Source organism: Salvia hispanica, chromosome 3, assembly GCF_029641045.1.
Source record: "Salvia hispanica isolate PSC_SH4W2 chromosome 3, Shi_PSC_v1, whole genome shotgun sequence".
Taxonomy (NCBI): Eukaryota; Viridiplantae; Streptophyta; class Magnoliopsida; order Lamiales; family Lamiaceae; genus Salvia; species Salvia hispanica.
In genome coordinates this window covers 25,800,968-25,818,434 of record NC_142694.1, presented here as the reverse complement: position 1 = coordinate 25,818,434, position 17,467 = coordinate 25,800,968, and the positions used below count along the sequence as shown (strand labels likewise).

The 17,467-nt window shown below is 37.5% G+C and overlaps 4 protein-coding genes across 4 annotated transcripts; 3 read left to right on the top strand and 1 right to left on the bottom strand.

Moving 5' to 3' along the window:
• Nucleotides 1-828: 828 nt before the first annotated feature.
• On the top strand, nt 829-3,885 carry LOC125216028 (AP-3 complex subunit delta-like). The gene has a single exon (XM_048117630.2). It carries the CDS (start codon nt 1,004-1,006, stop codon nt 3,734-3,736), a length of 2,733 nt encoding a protein of 910 aa, XP_047973587.1. The 5' UTR covers nt 829-1,003; the 3' UTR covers nt 3,737-3,885.
• Nucleotides 3,886-6,263: 2,378 nt separating this feature from the next.
• SARD1 (Calmodulin binding protein-like protein) lies at nt 6,264-9,899 on the top strand. The gene is made up of 8 exons (XM_089066905.1): nt 6,264-6,520; nt 6,585-6,660; nt 6,740-6,952; nt 7,169-7,511; nt 8,140-8,300; nt 8,386-8,580; nt 8,886-8,970; nt 9,510-9,899. The coding sequence occupies exons 1-8, from the start codon at nt 6,438-6,440 to the stop codon at nt 9,713-9,715; spliced, it is 1,362 nt and encodes a 453-aa protein (XP_088923031.1). The 5' UTR covers nt 6,264-6,437; the 3' UTR covers nt 9,716-9,899.
• A 2,012-nt stretch (nt 9,900-11,911) lies between these two features.
• LOC148930447 (MADS-box protein GGM13-like) lies at nt 11,912-13,086 on the bottom strand. Its single transcript, XM_089069392.1, has one exon. It carries the CDS (start codon nt 13,005-13,007, stop codon nt 12,132-12,134), a length of 876 nt encoding a protein of 291 aa, XP_088925518.1. The 5' UTR covers nt 13,008-13,086; the 3' UTR covers nt 11,912-12,131.
• A 510-nt stretch (nt 13,087-13,596) lies between these two features.
• On the top strand, nt 13,597-17,335 carry LOC125211376 (cysteine desulfurase 1, chloroplastic-like). Its single transcript, XM_048111131.2, has 10 exons — nt 13,597-13,863; nt 13,932-14,065; nt 14,151-14,310; nt 14,905-15,091; nt 15,664-15,809; nt 15,906-15,978; nt 16,070-16,133; nt 16,258-16,357; nt 16,712-16,870; nt 16,970-17,335. The coding sequence occupies exons 1-10, from the start codon at nt 13,663-13,665 to the stop codon at nt 17,138-17,140; spliced, it is 1,395 nt and encodes a 464-aa protein (XP_047967088.1). The 5' UTR covers nt 13,597-13,662; the 3' UTR covers nt 17,141-17,335.
• Nucleotides 17,336-17,467: the final 132 nt, after the last annotated feature.

Sequence of the window (17,467 nt, the reverse complement as noted above, 5' to 3'; positions counted from 1 at the left end):
TGGAGAGAGTAAAGTATGAGAGAGGGAAAAAGTAGGGGAGAGAAGAGAGAAAAAAGTAGGTGGAGAATGAAATAAGATGAATGTTTTTTTGCTAAAAAAGGAAATGAGTCTAATATGTTGGAATATCTCAAAAAGGAAAATTGGTCTAATACCTTGGGACGGAGGGATTACTAGTAGTATTCTTTTTTACTAGTACAAAAATAACTTTATTATTTTATTCTAATATATCCACAATAAATAATTTCAATTCTAAAAATGAAAAATTTCTTTTATATACTTTACCATTTTTTCTCTCTATTTTTCTTACTTTACCTAATTTTTGCATTCTCTCTCTTAAAAACTCATCATTCATACCGGAGACTATTTTTTTTAAGAGAGGAAGTATTAATTAATTCATAAAATTGGGAAGTTATAAAATTGTTTGGCAATAAAACTAAAAATTATTTAGCACTTCTTTTTTCAAATGATATACAGTACATCTCCATTTTCTAAAAATAAAAATGAAATTGAAATTGAAGGTTTTAATCCCCAATTCGGGTTTAATTTGGGGATTTGATATTGAAGGTTTTCATCTGTAAAATGACGTCGTTTTGTATGTATAAAACGACGTAGTTTTATAAATTTCCGGCGTATTCCACGTAAGAACTCAGGCATGCCACGTCCGCGTTATTTCAGCCGGAAAATTTATGGGTTGGATCGAAAGGGAAATTTGCACACTCCGATAAAGTTTATGATTTTGTATGCTACAATAAACCGAAAAATGCGAAAGTTAATGATTTTTAAGGCAGTTAGCCCAAACTAAAAATTAAATTTACAACAAAATCATTACGTGCGTTGCACAGTCAGCCGGCCTCCGCCCCTTCGCCCAGGGCAGTTTCCCCAAAATCATCTTCATCTTCATCTTCTCTCCTAACCATTTTCTCTCTCCAAAATTTCACAGAGGCTCATTCACCCGCCGCATGAATTCACACACATCGAATCGCAGAATCGCAACATCGATCCAATGAAAGGTCCTTCACTGATGGACTCTCTCTTCCAGCGCTCCATCGACGACCTAATCAAGTCCCTCCGCCTCACCCCGCCGGGCACCGAGCCCGCCTTCATCGCCAAATCCATCGAAGAGATCCGCCGCGAGATCAAATCCACCGACCCGCACACCAAATCCTCCGCCCTCCAGAAACTCACCTACCTCCACTCCCTCCACGGCCTCGACATGTCGTGGGCCGCCTTCCACTCCGTCGAGCTCTCCTCCTCCTCCGCCCACTCCCACAAGCGCACGGCCTACCTCTCCGCCGCCCTCTCCTTCAACCCCGCCACCACCGACGTCATCCTCCTCCTCACTCACCAGCTGCGCAAGGATCTCTCCTCGCCGAACGTCCACGATGTGAGTCTCGCCCTCTCCACTCTCTCCTCCATTTGTAACCCCGATTTAGCGCGTGATTTGACGCCCGACCTGTTTACTCTGCTTAGTAGTAGTAAAATTACTGTGAGAAAGAAGGCGATCGCCACGGTTTTGGGGGTTTTCGAACATTATCCTGATGCGGTGCGTGTTTGTTTCAAGAGAGTTGTAGAAAATATAGAGAATTCGGATTTGGGGATTTTGTCCGCGGTTGTAGGGTTGTTTTGTGAGCTCACCGAAAATGAGCCTAGGTCATATTTGCCATTGGCGCCTGAATTTTACAAGATTTTGGTGGACTGCAAGAATAATTGGATTCTGATCAAAGTGCTTAAAATATTTGCGAAATTGGCTCCTCTGGAGCCGAGGTTGGGTAAGCGAGTGGTGGAGCCTATCTGTGAGATCATGAGGACGATGGGAGCAAAGTCGCTGGTGTTTGAGTGTGTGAGGACGATATTGACTAGTTTGAGTGAGCATGATTCGGCGGTGAAGCTAGCAGTGGGCAAGGTGCGGGAGTTTCTTTTAGAAGATGATCCAAATCTTAAGTATCTAGGCTTGCAAGCGCTTGCTATTGTTGCACAGAATAATATTTCGGCAGTAGTTGAGAACAAGGATTTAGTGGTTAAAGCCTTGAGTGATTCTGATGTAAATATTAGGCTTGAGGCCTTGAGGCTTGTCATGTGTATCGTCTCTGAGGATAATGTGATGGAAATTTGTAGGATCTTGATCAGCCATTCTCTGAAATCTGACCCGGAGTTCTGTAATGAGATCTTGGGATTCATCTTATTGACTTGTGGTAGGAATTATTATGAAGTGATTTTTGACTTCGATTGGTATGTGTTGTTTCTTGGGGAAATGGCAAGGTTGCCACATTGTCAAAAGGGGGATGAAATTGCAACCCAACTTATTGATATTGGCATCAGGGTTAAAGATGCTAGATCTCAGCTTGTTCACGTTACTCGTGACCTGGTGATTGATCCTGCATTACTTGGCAATCCTTTTATGCATGCAGTGCTTGCTGCTGCTGCCTGGGTTTCAGGAGAGTACATTAAGCTTTCAAGAAACCCTTTTGAGATCATGGAAGCACTGTTACAGCCACGGACTAGTCTCCTTAGTCCATCCGTGCGAGCTGTCTATATACACTCCGCATTTAAGGTGTTGATGTTCTGTATGTACTCGTATCTCAGGTTGAACGGAGATGATTCTTCAATTCCCTCCACATTGATAGATTCAGAATTAGTATCTGATGTTGAATTGGATGATCGAAATATGATTGTTACCAATGGCCAGCCATCATCAGCTTCGTCAGTAATGGATCATCTTACTCAAGAATCCATCTTGGCTCTAGTCAATCTTGCTGAAATTAATTTGGGACCTTTAGCTGGAAGTAATGAAGTAGAAGTGCTGGAGAGATCGACCAATGTCCTTGGATTGATTAAATTGATAAAACCAATGCTTCTTGGTTCCCTCGGCGATGATGAAGGAGACCAAACTAAGGGAGAACTGAAAGCTTCTGAAACAGTAAAGCTGATTTTTGATTCATGTTCAGAAGATCTTGGTCCGGTCTCAGTTAATGCACAAGAGAGGGTACTGATACCCGATGGGTTGGTGCTCAAGGAAAATCTTGATGATTTGGAAGAAATCTGTGGTGATGTTAAATTGCCATTATTAACTTCATTTTCCCTCGTCAGACCTCAATACACGGAAGCCTCTAGTAATGCGGATTCCCAGGCGAAGGAAGAGTCCGAACCATCTTCTGAATCAACATCGTTACTTGCAGAGCATAGGAAGAGGCACGGTTTGTATTACCTTGCTCCAGGAAATACAATGGTGACTCCCAATGACTACCCGCCTGCTCATGACCCCAAAGATAAGGTTACCAATGAGGCTGAAGATCTTGTGAAGTTAACAGAGAGATCGCTCAGCACTGGGAAAAAGCCTAGTCAATCCAAGCCTAGGCCAGTGGTTGTGAAGTTTGATGATGGGGAAGTAACTAATGTCACGACAGATAGAACTGTGATTAAGGCAGATCTAATATCGGGTGCTGTCAATAAAGTGCTTCTAGGCGATGAAGCCACAACTTCATCGTCATCAAGAAGAAAACCACCGAAATCAAGAAGGGTGACTGATGAGTCAAGTGCTGGCATAGCTGAAATTGATCAATCCGAGCACAGTAAAGCTGGTAGCAAACACCATGGTCATGGTAAAGAGAGGAAACGTCGAAGTCGCAAAGACAATCAGAAAAGTGATAGCGCGGGGCATGGTAAGCACAGGTCGCGGCACAGAGCAGATAAAGCATTGGAAGCTCAAGCACCAGTCATTCCTGATTTTCTTTTATAGCAAGGTCTTCCATTACAAAATGTTAAGTTCTGCTGTTGTAAATTGTAATTATTAACATCTTTGCTTTTTCCATACTGGATTTGGTTGTAGATTTGTAGTAGTAAAATAATTCTTTTGATTTACATCACAATGTGTAGGAATTTTTTATCTTACAATGTGTAGAACTGCTTGGTTTCTGATTGTTTGGATGAATGAGATTGATGACTTGAATGTTGGTTTAACAATTACGTTAACCCCTCTTTTCCAATTTGTATGGAGTTAAATGACAGATATTTAATTTCACTTCACTTGCGTTTTCTGCAAAACATTTTATTGAGTCACAATCATTTCAAATAACGTATTGGAGCAATTTTTTAACTATCGAAACTTATTCCCAAACTTATTATATTTCAATAATAATAGTGGTAATAATTATATGCGTCTACGGCTTATTAAAATAAAGGGATATTGGTCTCTAAAACCATAAACTTTGGTCTTTTGGTATTTTCCACGAACTTTAAAATTGATCTAAAATATCACAAACTTTACATTTTGTTTGTTATTTCCCATGGCAAGTCAATTTCACCATATCCAACCAACTTCTGCGCATTTTTAATCATACTTGAGACTACTCAATCAACGTAATTTTCTACGTAGCTTTTTATCCTATTTGTCACGAACTTACAAAATAATCTAAAATATCATAAACATTTTATGGTTGCCCACGTATAATAAAATTTTGCCGAAAATATCTTATTTGGGCTGCCATAAGAAATAACAAACAAAATGTTAAGTTTGTGATAAATTTTAAAGTTCGTGGGAAATACTAGAATTTGACCAAATTTTATGGGCTAAAATCAATGATATATACAGAGGTGTCACGTAAAACAAGAAAGAGAACAATTACAGTTTTACTGCTATTCCCTCCGTTCCACATAATTTTACACACTTTGATCCGGCACGGGTTTTAAGAAATGGAAAGTGAGTTGAAATAATTGGTGGGATGTGGGTCCTACTTTTAAAGTAGTATTAGTTTTATAATAAAATGTGAGTAGGAATGAGTTAGTAGAATATGAGGTCCACTGTCAAAAATGGTAAAAGTGAAATGGGTAAAATTATTTGGGACGGTCCAAAATGGAATATTGGATAAAATTATGTGGGACGGAGGGAGTATTTAATTGTGGTTTGATTTATCTTCTTATAAATACAAACATCTACGCGAAAACTATAGGGTCAGTGTCACAAGTACCATTTTCTTAACGCGTATATATTAGTCATACCAATATTTATTTATTTTTCTCCTTTTTTATAAAAATGATTACTAGTATGCAATTTTTTATTAGTTTTGACATAGATAGCTATCATCATAGTACAACACTCTTACTCATAAAGAATAGTGTATAAATACCGTTTAGATTATGATATATATACCGGTATGCTTCAATCGGTTTCCAGTTGCAACCATAAAATAAATAAAATCGATTAATAAAAGGATTATATGCATGTTGATACATGAATTTTTGATATTTCGTAATTTTATATTTGAAATTATTTTTAAATATTATAAGTATATATCAATTTTGTAGTCTTTCGTAATCTTCTCCATCTGTTGATTTTTCTTCAAGTTAAAGTCTTAACATGTAAGTTGCAAAGTACTAGTGTGGCAAATAATGATAATCACTTAAATGATAGTACTACTTTTAATAAGATGATATTGCCTCCCATGTCCCTTCATAGTTGAATAATTTTTTTTCCCGGAAGTTCCTCTTAAATAGGCTCATTAACTCACTTTTTCTTTCTTATTATTTTTTATCAGTTACTTTATTCAATTTTCTACTTTATTCTTTCTATTTTTTTGTCTTGCGTTATCTATTTCGAGCTTGATTAGAATTAACTATACAATATTTCTATAAAAAATATTTTTTCTCTTAAATTTACAAATATTAAGTTAGATTTTTTTTTGAAGTGTTGCAAAGGGATTAGTATGAAATTTATTGTAAATCAATTAATGTTTATAAATCAATTTTCAGTGTAATATATTAAAGAAAGTTCGATTATGCACGTACAATTATGTACATTTATCACTACCCAAAAAAATAATGAAAGTCCGTATATTTACAGGCAAATAAATGTGATATTGCCAAGCCACATTTTATCAATAGACAAAATATTTCAAAATTCATGTATTTCTATTAAAAATTCAGACAAAACTATAAGATGCTGAAATTTTGTATATTAGTAATTAGTCCTACGACGAAGTCAAAAATATATTATGAGATGAGAAAAACAATTCACTCTAATCTCTTTTATAGAATAATTTCATAACATGATAACAAGATTAAAACGAATATATGTCGTTTAAAAGTAATATAAATTGACCTACATATATTTACACATAGTTGACGTCAAAACCATTACATCACTGTATGAAACAACTCCCTTACCGCGTTGCTTCTTACATCTTTCCATGAAATTTCTTACGCGCTTCCTACTTTACATACCTTTAATTTTTCTATATAAGGAATCCTTTCCACCTCTCTTTTTCTCCAAATTCAAACCCTCTCATTTCCTTCTCCATCTAACCAATCTACACACTACCCCTCTCTCTCCCTCTCTCTATCTCTAGCTAGATCTATAAATAAGATATTAATATCTATATATAAAGAACTAAATTAATTATAAAAATAGGAAGATCTTCAATCAGAAAAAACCCTTTCCAAAAATGGCAGCTAAACGGTTTTTCGGCGGCGATGAGGAGGATCAACCTAACCAGAAACGGATAAAAACTAGGCCGTCTTTTGCTTCGTAAGATTTTTTGTGTTCGTGTTTATATATATGAATGAAGATGTCTGATTTTGCTTCTTTGCAGTGTCATAAAAGAAGTCGTTATGGTGAATTTCTTTGAGAATTTCTGCTCATCTTTGGAGCCAATGCTTCGTAGAGTGGTAAAACATTTATATTTTAGTAGTATATTAATTTATTAGGGAATGTAAAAACATCAAGACTTACATTTATTATTTATAGGTGAGTGAAGAAGTGGAAAATGGGCTGAAGCAGCGTTGCATGGGCCCAATCCAGCGCTCTCCCTCGCTCAAAATGATCCGCCACGGCCACGGCCACGCCCCCGCCCTCCGCCTCGCCTTCGTCAAGAGGCTCAGCCTCCCCATCTTCACCGGCACCAAGATCGTCGACAAGGAAGGCGGTCCCCTCCAAATCGTGCTCACCGATCACAACAAGGTCCATTAGTTAGAAATCGTTAATTGTTAGTATCATCGACTGCATATTAGTTTGATATTGTCTATTTTAGGCTAAGACGTGCAAATTTATATTTGGACAAACCCAACAATAGTTTCTATCTTAAAACCAACTGGTAATAGAAAAATAATTTATATTTTCTTTTTACATCGACTCGGGATATTATTATATTTAATTTTTTATTTTATCTGCCAATAGGTCCCCACTTGTCTCGCGTACCCGATCAAGGTGGAGATCTTGGTCGTGGACGGGGACTTCCACGCTGGAAAAGACGCGTGGAGCAGCGACGAGTTTTCATCGAGCATCGTGAAGGAGAGGGCCGGGAAGAGGCCGCTACTGGCCGGGGATCAGCTGAGCATCACTATGAGGGATGGGGTTTGCTTCGTCGGAGATGTGGAATTCACCGACAATTCAAGCTGGATTCGAGGCAGGAAGTTCCGGCTCGCGGCAAGGGTGGTAGCGCAGCACGGCCAAGCTCAGCCGCAAGTCATACAAGAGGCTGTCACCGAACCCTTCGTCGTTAAAGATCACCGTGGGGAATGTGAGTTTCTCTCTCTACTTATATCATAATATTTCTAGCTAAATGTTGCTTAATTCTATGATAATAGAAGGGTAGGGATTATAATCTTTTAACTTAGGTTGTTGTGGATATAATTATAATGGATAATAGTAATTTAAATCACGAAATTTGATTAAATTCAGATAGTAAGATTTGAAAATGGAATATTACTAATATTAATATTACTATGTATAGTGTTCTACTTGATGACGAGGAAACATTCTTTCGACGCTTGAGACACTTACAGATTGACCTAAATAACTAATCGTTATTACAATATTAATACCAATATATCATGGCATAGAATAAGATTTAAGGGGAGGTTGTCGTTACGTTTCACATGTGGCAATAAATTTTAAATTCAGAATTTGGTGGCAATAAATTTTATGACAAGTTAGTTGGCGCCCACAAAAGGAAGTGATTAAGTTAATCTAAGGTGTTCAATCATTGAAGTAGAATCAAGCCAACTTGGGAATTGATTTAATTAAGATCCAGTTTCTCAGTCAAACTCAATTACTCTAAACAAAAATTTAAACAAACTCATTAATACTACTATATAGCATTATGAATGAAAAATAGTAAATTAATTTGTTCTGCAATGGTGTTGTAGTGTACAAGAAGCACCACCCTCCTGCCCTAGACGACGAAGTGTGGCGCCTTGAGAAGATCGGAAAATCGGGAGCTTTCCATCAGAAACTCTCATCTAACGGAATCAACACCGTTCAAGATTTCCTCAAGCTATACATTGTTGATTCTCCCAAACTTAAAAAGGTATAGTAGAGGTATATATTACTCCAGTACATATTTTTTCATGAATATTAACTTCAAATAATAACAATATTGTTGTGATTAGCAGATACTTGGAAATGGGATGTCGGAGAAAATGTGGAATGTGACTCTTAAGCATGCTAAGAATTGTGTGATGGGCACCAAAGTGTATAGATGCCATGGCAACAACTATACTCTCATTTTCAATCCTATTTGTCAACTCATCCAGGCTGAGTTCAATGGCAACGTCTACCACCAGTCCGACTTCAAGACTATGCAAATGGTATAAATTATACGACCGTCTATTTTTCACAACGATCTGATCTTATTTACATACGTCTTATACATCCTGCCTTTGTGAAACGTATGACCTCACAGTCTTAAAATCACTACAAATTTCACAATACTTTTACTCGATCATTACCACTTATACAAGAAGATTCTTGGGTGCGCATCTTGCGCGTTTAATTAGCTATGCACGCGCACAAACGAGACACTCTCATTTGCATTATTTTGATTTGCATTTCTAGGTGATTTGCATTATTTTCATTATATTGATTTGTTTTATTATATATGGGTGTGATGCAGGCTTATATTGAAAGCTTGGTGAAAGATGCATATGCAAAATGGAATTCCTTAGAGGAATTGGAGGGTATCCCACTTTTAACCCAAGGTACAATCCTATATCATTTTAATCATTCAATATTTTTTAACTCTTTATTTTAATTACAATCAAACTTTTGTAGCCTCTTTTACGGGATTAGGCGCTAGATGATATTATTATTAACTGAATCTGTTTAACTAAATGAAACACTTCTCTTTCAGATTAAATTTTCATTAATGTTGAATCAAACATTGGACTTATTCAACAGTCATAATCTATTATAGGTATAGTTTCGAGTCAAATAGCAAGAGACATTCATTTATTTATTTTCGCGTTGCGTAGATTCATGGGCCAGGTGTATTTATTTTACGTATATTGACGTGTTCCAACTTTTTTTTATTTTTAAATAAATGTATTAATATTAATTTATTCTTACGAAAATCAAGTTGACTTCATGTCAACTTGGCCGTGTTGCAAAAGAAAAGTGCCACGACTACTTGACTCAGATTGTAATTTAAATCCCTTGATTTATTGAATTTTAATTTCTCTTTTGACTACGACTCTATAATTGAATTTTTAATTTAGATTGATGAATTTGTGGTGTGCAGGTGAAATGGTGGAGCAGTATGGGAATGAGCAGCAATTAGTATCATATTTTAGTGACAGTAGTTTGATGCAGAGCAGTGGTGTTGTTGATGGAGATTACTCGGATAATCAATGGGGATTAGTGAATAATAACACCATTAATTCTTGTACATCCAAAGCTGGGGTTAGGTTTTTCTCAGAGTCTTCTTCTGAAGGAGATATTCCATGATTAGTTCAACATGTTGTAAGTTATTGTAAATATATGTTCTAAGCTTTTTGTATTTTATTTTCACTGAATCAGTATTTGGGATATTCATTTCTAGGTATGAATATGTATGCATATATAGCAGATTGATGTATATATTGACACTTATTAGTTAATTGGAATGCTTCGAAAATTGTCCATTTCCTTAGCACTTTTGTTTCTTAGTACTTTTGTTTCATGGGTTTATGATTAATTATGGGATCAGTGTTTACTTGTAACTAAATGTCGATCGTGTCTAATTTATCTCTTGTTCAGTTGTTTTTTTCTTTAAAAGCTTGACCTGGAAATATATCTTGGTCTATCTCCATAACATTAAAATTTATATTTCATGATTAACCATCTCACCTGATCTTTATGACTATAGAATTTAATTTTAGACAAACTCTATTTTAATTAATTTATCTCATACTATTACGCATCATTATTAATTATTTTGTGCACTTATATTTTATAGGGTCTTTGAAATATAAAAGGATTGTTTGAGTGATTGTAGCACACCCACACCTGCTCTGCTAACTAGTACTCTTACGTATGTCAAACATTTAGGAAGCTCAAACATCTTTTAAATTAATGTATAAGCACCCAAAAATATGAATTTTCATGCAGATCTAGAGATATCGTCCACACTAAAAAAAGTTAGATTATTTTTTAATTCGAATTTTGTAATTTAAGAACTTTTTATAAATTATTAAAATATACTATCAATTTGAAATAAGTAATAGAATAAATATAAACACATATAATTTCTATACATACAAAATTCCCCTCAAGTTTTAATTAGACTGAACCGATTTTATTATTTTATCAATTTTGTTAATTATTACTTACAAATTACCCCAATTATATTTATATCTCAAAAAAATTACAATCCTAATTTGTGAATTGGCATGCCTGTTGCCAAAAAATGGAACTTGTCTTTCTTGGCAACGCCACTTTAAGGTTGGTGTCACCAACAACATATTGAAAAGTACCTACAGAATAACATCTCCTACCATCAATGTTGCTGCTAACTTCATTTCTCTCTGATTCTCATATGCCACTTCAAATGCTTGTTCACATTTATGCTGTCTTTTTACAACTATGGATTGCAGTGCATGCCTTCACAAGTCACAACATGTAGCTTCAAATGGAAAATTACAATTTAAAATTTAAATGCTTTGTACCGATATTATTCTGGTTTTACTCGCTAATGGGAAACTTGTTCTTGATTTTCTCAGCTCTAAAAGATCTTTTCTCCCACTTTGTGAAAGCATGGCAATCATGGTTGCTGGGAAAGGCCCTATGCAACTCATGTCCTAAAACATATTTGGTCGGTCTGTGTCTCAGAATTTGATGTTGATAGTAGAAACATTGAGTATGACGTTGGTAGTAGAAACGTTGAGGTACACTTGTAGACTAGGAGCAGATAGCTTGATGTTGAGTACACACTCCAAGTGCACTAAGTTATACTATAACTCACAGGAATCCATCAGTTGTAACGTTTGATTAAAGCTTTTTCTCCTCTTATCTTTTGTCACTTTTTTCTTTTCTTTGGCTTCAAATAAGCCTAATCTCTCAGACTAGACTAGGATGCACATTGGCATTACTGATATGTTTTCTCATTTTAGATCGATGAGAGAAGGATGTTTACTCATCTTTCTTGCTTATGATTGTACACTTTGTTATGATATGTAGATTCAGATTTATCAGTGTCAGTGAAATTGCAGAAATAACCTTGTCGAATTCAACAGCAGCCATGTTTCAATGCTGTGGATGTCGAAGGCACAACCTTGAGCTTGTCAAGAAATGAGAATTCAGATAGACAAACATGTACTACACGATCTAATGGCGCCTTAATCCTATGATGTTTTTGTGGTAAAAAAGTGGCAGAGCATCGATCAGAGACTGGTCGAGGCCGGAGTCATGCAGCTGCCTCTGGAATGTGTGAGAAGCAGAGATTGAGGAAAATGATGGCCTCTTCATCACACACCTAATCACAAGCTGTAGTAATCCAAGTTGGAAAAAATCACTATCATTATCATTAGGAGAATTATTGGGCTAATTCTACCCATTGATGAGAACAGCTGAAACCAAGGGCTATTCAATAAGTTGAAAGAAGAATAGCTGAAAATGGTTACAGAAACTGCTGCAGACTACCAATGGCCTGAATTTACAAAGAAATTGTGTAGAAACAAAGTTTACTGACAAAAGTTGAGCCAAAGTAAGGATTAACAACATAATCAGTTACACTGACACAATTTCAAAGGGGCAAAGAATTAATTCATGGCCCTCAAAAACATAAACAATTACATTGACAAAACTCCAAAGAATTGTTGGCTATAAACAGTTACTACATGACAAAATTCCAAAGTAGCAGCATCTGGTGGCAGAGAAATCTATGCTAGGTAACTAAGTCACCACCATCATCCCCACCAAACCAATCCACATTCTGATCCATTGAAGAGCAGTAGCCTTGGTTGAGATAACTGTGATCCATGAACATCGGCGGGCAGTAGTATCCGGGCAACGGAAGCTGACCGTTGGCGCTCATCGCATCCATAACATCAGCAACAGAAAAGTTTCCATCTTGAGGCAGATTCAGAGGAGCATTAGCCCTCATCGCAAAATCCATAACATCAGCAATAGAATATCCGCCATCTTGATCAACAATGCCTTCAAACTTTTCCAAATCAGGCACCACATTGTTGCTGTCGATGTTCAGAGGCGGCGGGCAGTAGAATTCCGGCACCGGAAGTAGATCATCGGCGCTTATCCCAGCCATACCATCAGCAATCTCAAAGATTCCATCTTGATCAACAAATTCGCCCAAATAAAGCATCTCATTGCTCTCCTTCTCCTTGTTGATCATCGCGAAGGCGATTCTTGATCGCACCGCCGCGCCCAATTCCCGCAACTGGGACTCGTCCATGAGGTGGAGGCGATCGTCCCAGGTGCCTAATTCGGTCTCCAATTTCTTCTTCTGCAGCTTCGCGAGTTCCCCCTGCCGCTCGTTGAAGAAATCGGAAACCCTGTAGGTTCTAACGGCGCCGGGATCGGCCTTGTAGGAGTCGATTAGGCGGCGGATTTGGGCGGAATCCTCCGGCCAGAGGAAGGTGGAGTCGGTGGTGGGGTCGCGGACGATCATGAAGGCGGGGACGTCGCAGAGAGTAGTGAGTTGGTGGAGTTTCTTCTTCAACCCCTCCTTTCTGTTCTTCAGAGTTAGGAGCCGTGATTTCTGCTTCTCAATAAACTCCACTTTCAACTTTCTTCGCCCCATCGAGTTGATTTCTGAGAAAAGAGAGGAGATGATTGACAAGGAAAGTTTCGAGACACGGGAATGTTAGTTTGATCAATCCCGCGAATAATAAGGTGTATATATAGGGTTTCATTATTAGTAAGTATGGAAAGTAATAGCATAAAATTACCTGATAATTTGTGAGATTAATTAATGCACTGTATGACTAAATCTTTGACTAGAAAATATAGCTGTTGCTTCAACTCAAAGTTTATAGTAGTATGGTCGCTTGTAATAGTAAGAAGGTCACAGTTTTATAACGGGAATGCCCTATAACCTTAATTAACTATAGTAAGTAGTAAAAGACTAAAAATATGTGTTATAACGGTTTTGTGAAAATCATCAAATTAATTATAAAAGACAGTCCGTCCATTATTTAATTAACAGTCAATTTTGTTGCCGCTTAGTAATTCGATTAAATAACTTAAATCTTACCTGATTTGGAAACATTACTTTTAATGTACTAAAATTATATGATTTTAGTAGATAATCCACTAAAATTATATGATTAGTGCTGAAAAATTAGTCAATTAGAAATTGGGCTAAATTAATTTATGTTTTGTTTGGTTGTTTTTTTGTTATCATTTTGTGGTGCTAACTGCTACCACCGCTACCGGGACTTTCGACGGCGGCGGCGATGATAATGATATCGATGGAGGCCGTCGTCATCAAACTCCCCTCCTCCCTCCGCTCCATCCACCCCAACCCTAACCGCACTCTCCGCACCGTCCCCTTCGCTTCCTCCTCCGCCGCTCCCTCACCTCTCTCAGCCGACCCGCACCTCGCCCCCGGATCCCTCGCGCACCTCACCCGCCCCGACTTCCCCATCCTTCACCAGGTACTACTTCCCCTTCCTCAACCCCCAATTTATCAGCACTTGTTTCAATTTTCGTTTTTATCGCGCAGGAGGTGAATGGGAAGAGGCTGGTGTATTTGGATAACGCCGCCACGTCGCAGAAGCCGGCGGCGGTGGTGAACGCCCTGCGGAATTATTACGAATTCTATAATTCCAACGTTCATCGCGGAATTCATTATCTGAGGTGAGTTTTTGGGGGAATTTTATCGGCGGAGGTGTGTGGATTGTTTGGGGTTTTTCAGTTAGTTTGTTTTGGTGTTGTTGTGTAGTGCGAAGGCGACGGATGAATATGAGCTGGCGAGGCAGAAGGTGGCGAATTTTATAAACGCGTCTGATTGTAGAGAGATTGTGTTTACGAGAAATGCGACTGAGGCGATCAATTTGGTGGCTTATAGTTGGGGGCTCTCGAATCTCAAGGAGGGAGATGAGGTATACAAGTTTTCTTCTGCGATTGTTTGTTTCCTTTTTCATAATTCAGCACATTGATGATTGTGAATTTGAGTTGATTTAGATGGTTGCTAGACTGAAAATTTATACTCCTATAGATAGGAACTGAGTGCTGGAATTGTTAAATTCCCAGATTATGTTGTTATTTTCTCATCTCAATGCCTTGAACTGTCATTTGAGAATGACTCTTTATAGGTGCTGCAGCAAGTTTCGTGTATGTGTGGGCTTGTAGCACTTGAGAATTACTCGTTCAAATATATCAAGTGGGGTAAAACATTTGTTTATTATCATGTAGTCTATTCAGGCTTTCGAAAAGTAATAAAGGTTTGATCCTTGTGTGTTTTTACCTTTTAGAACTGTTTGTCATTTTCTTTTTGGAAGGAATAGAAACATTGAGAATAATGGAATAAGCAAAGTAAGATACGCTTGCGAAACTACATCAAAATATTGCAATTCATAAGCCGGTTTACCTTTTTGCTCGTACCCTTTTTTTCTCGTTAATAGAACCTTTTATTTATTTATTTTTTTGCTATTATTTAGACTAGCTAATAAGTACTAATGATTCGTAATTTTCAGGTTATACTTACCATCGCTGAACATCACAGTGCTATTGTTCCTTGGCAATTTGTTGCTCAAAAGACTGGTGCAGTATTGAAGTTTGTAAATTTAGGAGAGGATGAAGTTCCAGATGTAGAAAAGCTAAGAGAAATGATCTCAAAGCGGGCCAAACTTGTCGTTGTTCATCACGTCTCCAATGTGCTGGGTTAGTGAATTGCTACCATGTGAAGAGGGAATAACTGTCGACTGTGACGTGGAGCTTATTTAACTAGTAAAATAAATTATTTCCTTGACTCCACTATTTTGTGTTTGCACGGTTCATGGAATTTTTTGGACTTCATCAACTCATATGCATGAAAGAAACCACCTTTAATTGGTGTTATGACCAGAATTCTTTTAATTGTCTGCATGATCTTGATCTAATTGTAGTGTCATTTTTTGTGCTTGTACATTAGACCTCTAATATCAATGCATAGCTGTTGGCTTGCTTGCTAATGTAGGATTCTTACTAGAGCAACTTTTTTGGTCTCCTTGATTTCTGGTCCTGTTTTAAAAATTTTGGTCAGCTAGGATCACTTCTATTTCCTTGGAGTCAACATGGCATACTGAAATCAAGGCCAGATTTTGTAATTGTTTGCATCTGGACATTTTTTAAATACTTAAAATTATAGTATAAAGTTTACTCTGACAAGATGCTATTTCTGTTCAAGAGCCTAAATAACAGCTCTTATGCATGATAATTTCTCCTAATTCTTCTTGCTTCCGCCTTTCCCGCAGCTTCTATTCTCCCAATTGATCAAGTGGTAAGCTGGGCTCATGATGTTGGAGCCAAAGTGCTTGTTGATGCTTGTCAAAGTGTTCCTCATATGGTGGTTGACGTGAGGAGCCTTGATGCTGATTTTCTGGTTGCTTCGTCCCATAAGGTGAAGTCCTTTCAGACCTTCCCACTGCATTAGAATTTAGAGTAGCTCTCAGTCTTATAAGTCAGTGTTTGAAATGAAGAATTAATCATGCTTCAGATGTGTGGGCCTACAGGCATTGGGTTCTTATATGGCAAAAGTGAGCTCTTGTCTTCCATGCCTCCTTTCTTAGGTGAGTTATCTCTTTTCCCTTTCCATTGAGTCATGAATTTCTCTTTTAGTATTTTTAGAATTTCTCTCTAAACTTCTTACAATAATATCAGGTGGTGGTGAAATGATATCAGATGTATTTTTGGATCACTCAACCTATGCTGAACCTCCATCTAAGTGAGTGTCTTATGTGTCGATAGATTAATATTATAGATGTAGTCTGTAACTCCTTGATATCGTACTTGCATGCTTATTCACTACTACATAAGTTACTAACCTAATCTACTTCCCAATGTGATAGATTTGAAGCTGGAACTCCTGCTATTGGAGAAGCCATTGGATTGGGGGCAGCAATCGATTATTTGTCAGCCATTGGGATGCAAAAGATTCATACATATGAGGTAAAAGTGGCCATTTGTTTTCCCATCACCTTGCTCACGTTTGCTGATTTCGCTGTTTTCTTCCACAAGTAAAAACCCACTCGCACTGGAATACTTGATTAAGTATTACTTATTTGCATATCCTTTACCACGCCATTCAGGTTGAAAGACTCACTAAGTAATATTCGACCACATGAGTGCTTAGCCTTGTCTATTAGCTATCGTCGTGACTCGTGAGCTACACACTTCAACTCCGCTATTTAGGAGTCGAGTATTTTATTTTCATTTCAAGTTGATCATGTCTTCAAGACTACTAGGACCCAAGTGCAAGCACCATCAACAATGAGCACTAAGTTTTTCGTTTTCGCTTTGCAGGTAGAGCTAGCGAATTATCTGTATGATCGACTGAGCTCAGTACCCAGCGTCCGTGTCTATGGCCCTAAACCTTCTAGAAGCGTGACCAGAGCAGCATTATGCTCTTTCAATGTGGAAGGTGTTCATCCAACCGACATTGCAACTTTTCTCGACCAACAGGTACAGACACTCTAAACTGTCGTATTTCGACTCTCCTGCATTTATATATCTCCATTCTTCTACCTTGTACTAGTTGTTTTCCTTCTCCACTCTCTCCAGCATGCCGTCGCAATTAGATCAGGTCACCATTGTGCTCAGCCTCTTCACCGGTATCTTGGGGTGAGCTCGAGTGCTCGCGCTAGCATTCATTTCTACAACACAAAGGAGGACGTGGATGATTTCATCAATGCCCTCTCCGACACCATCGACTTTTTTGCATCTTTCAAGTAGGGAAAAATGGTGTAGAAGAAGACAGCTATGAATAATGTTGATATATTATGTATGTCTAATTAAGGAATAACAAAAAAGTAACAAGTTTATGTTCCGAAATAACATACGTGATGAAACTATGTTGGTAGGTGGGATGTGGAAAGCGGAATTTTGCGTCAAAGTTGAGTGTGTTGAATTGCATCGTAATTTTCTTTTCTTTTTTGAGTTTTTTAAGCCCACACAAAACTTTTTACGTATAATAGTTCTTCAATTGAAAACATCAATAGAATTAGGAGTATAATTTTATTTTCTCAACTGAAAACTAAAATCTAATTAGCAAAAAATAGT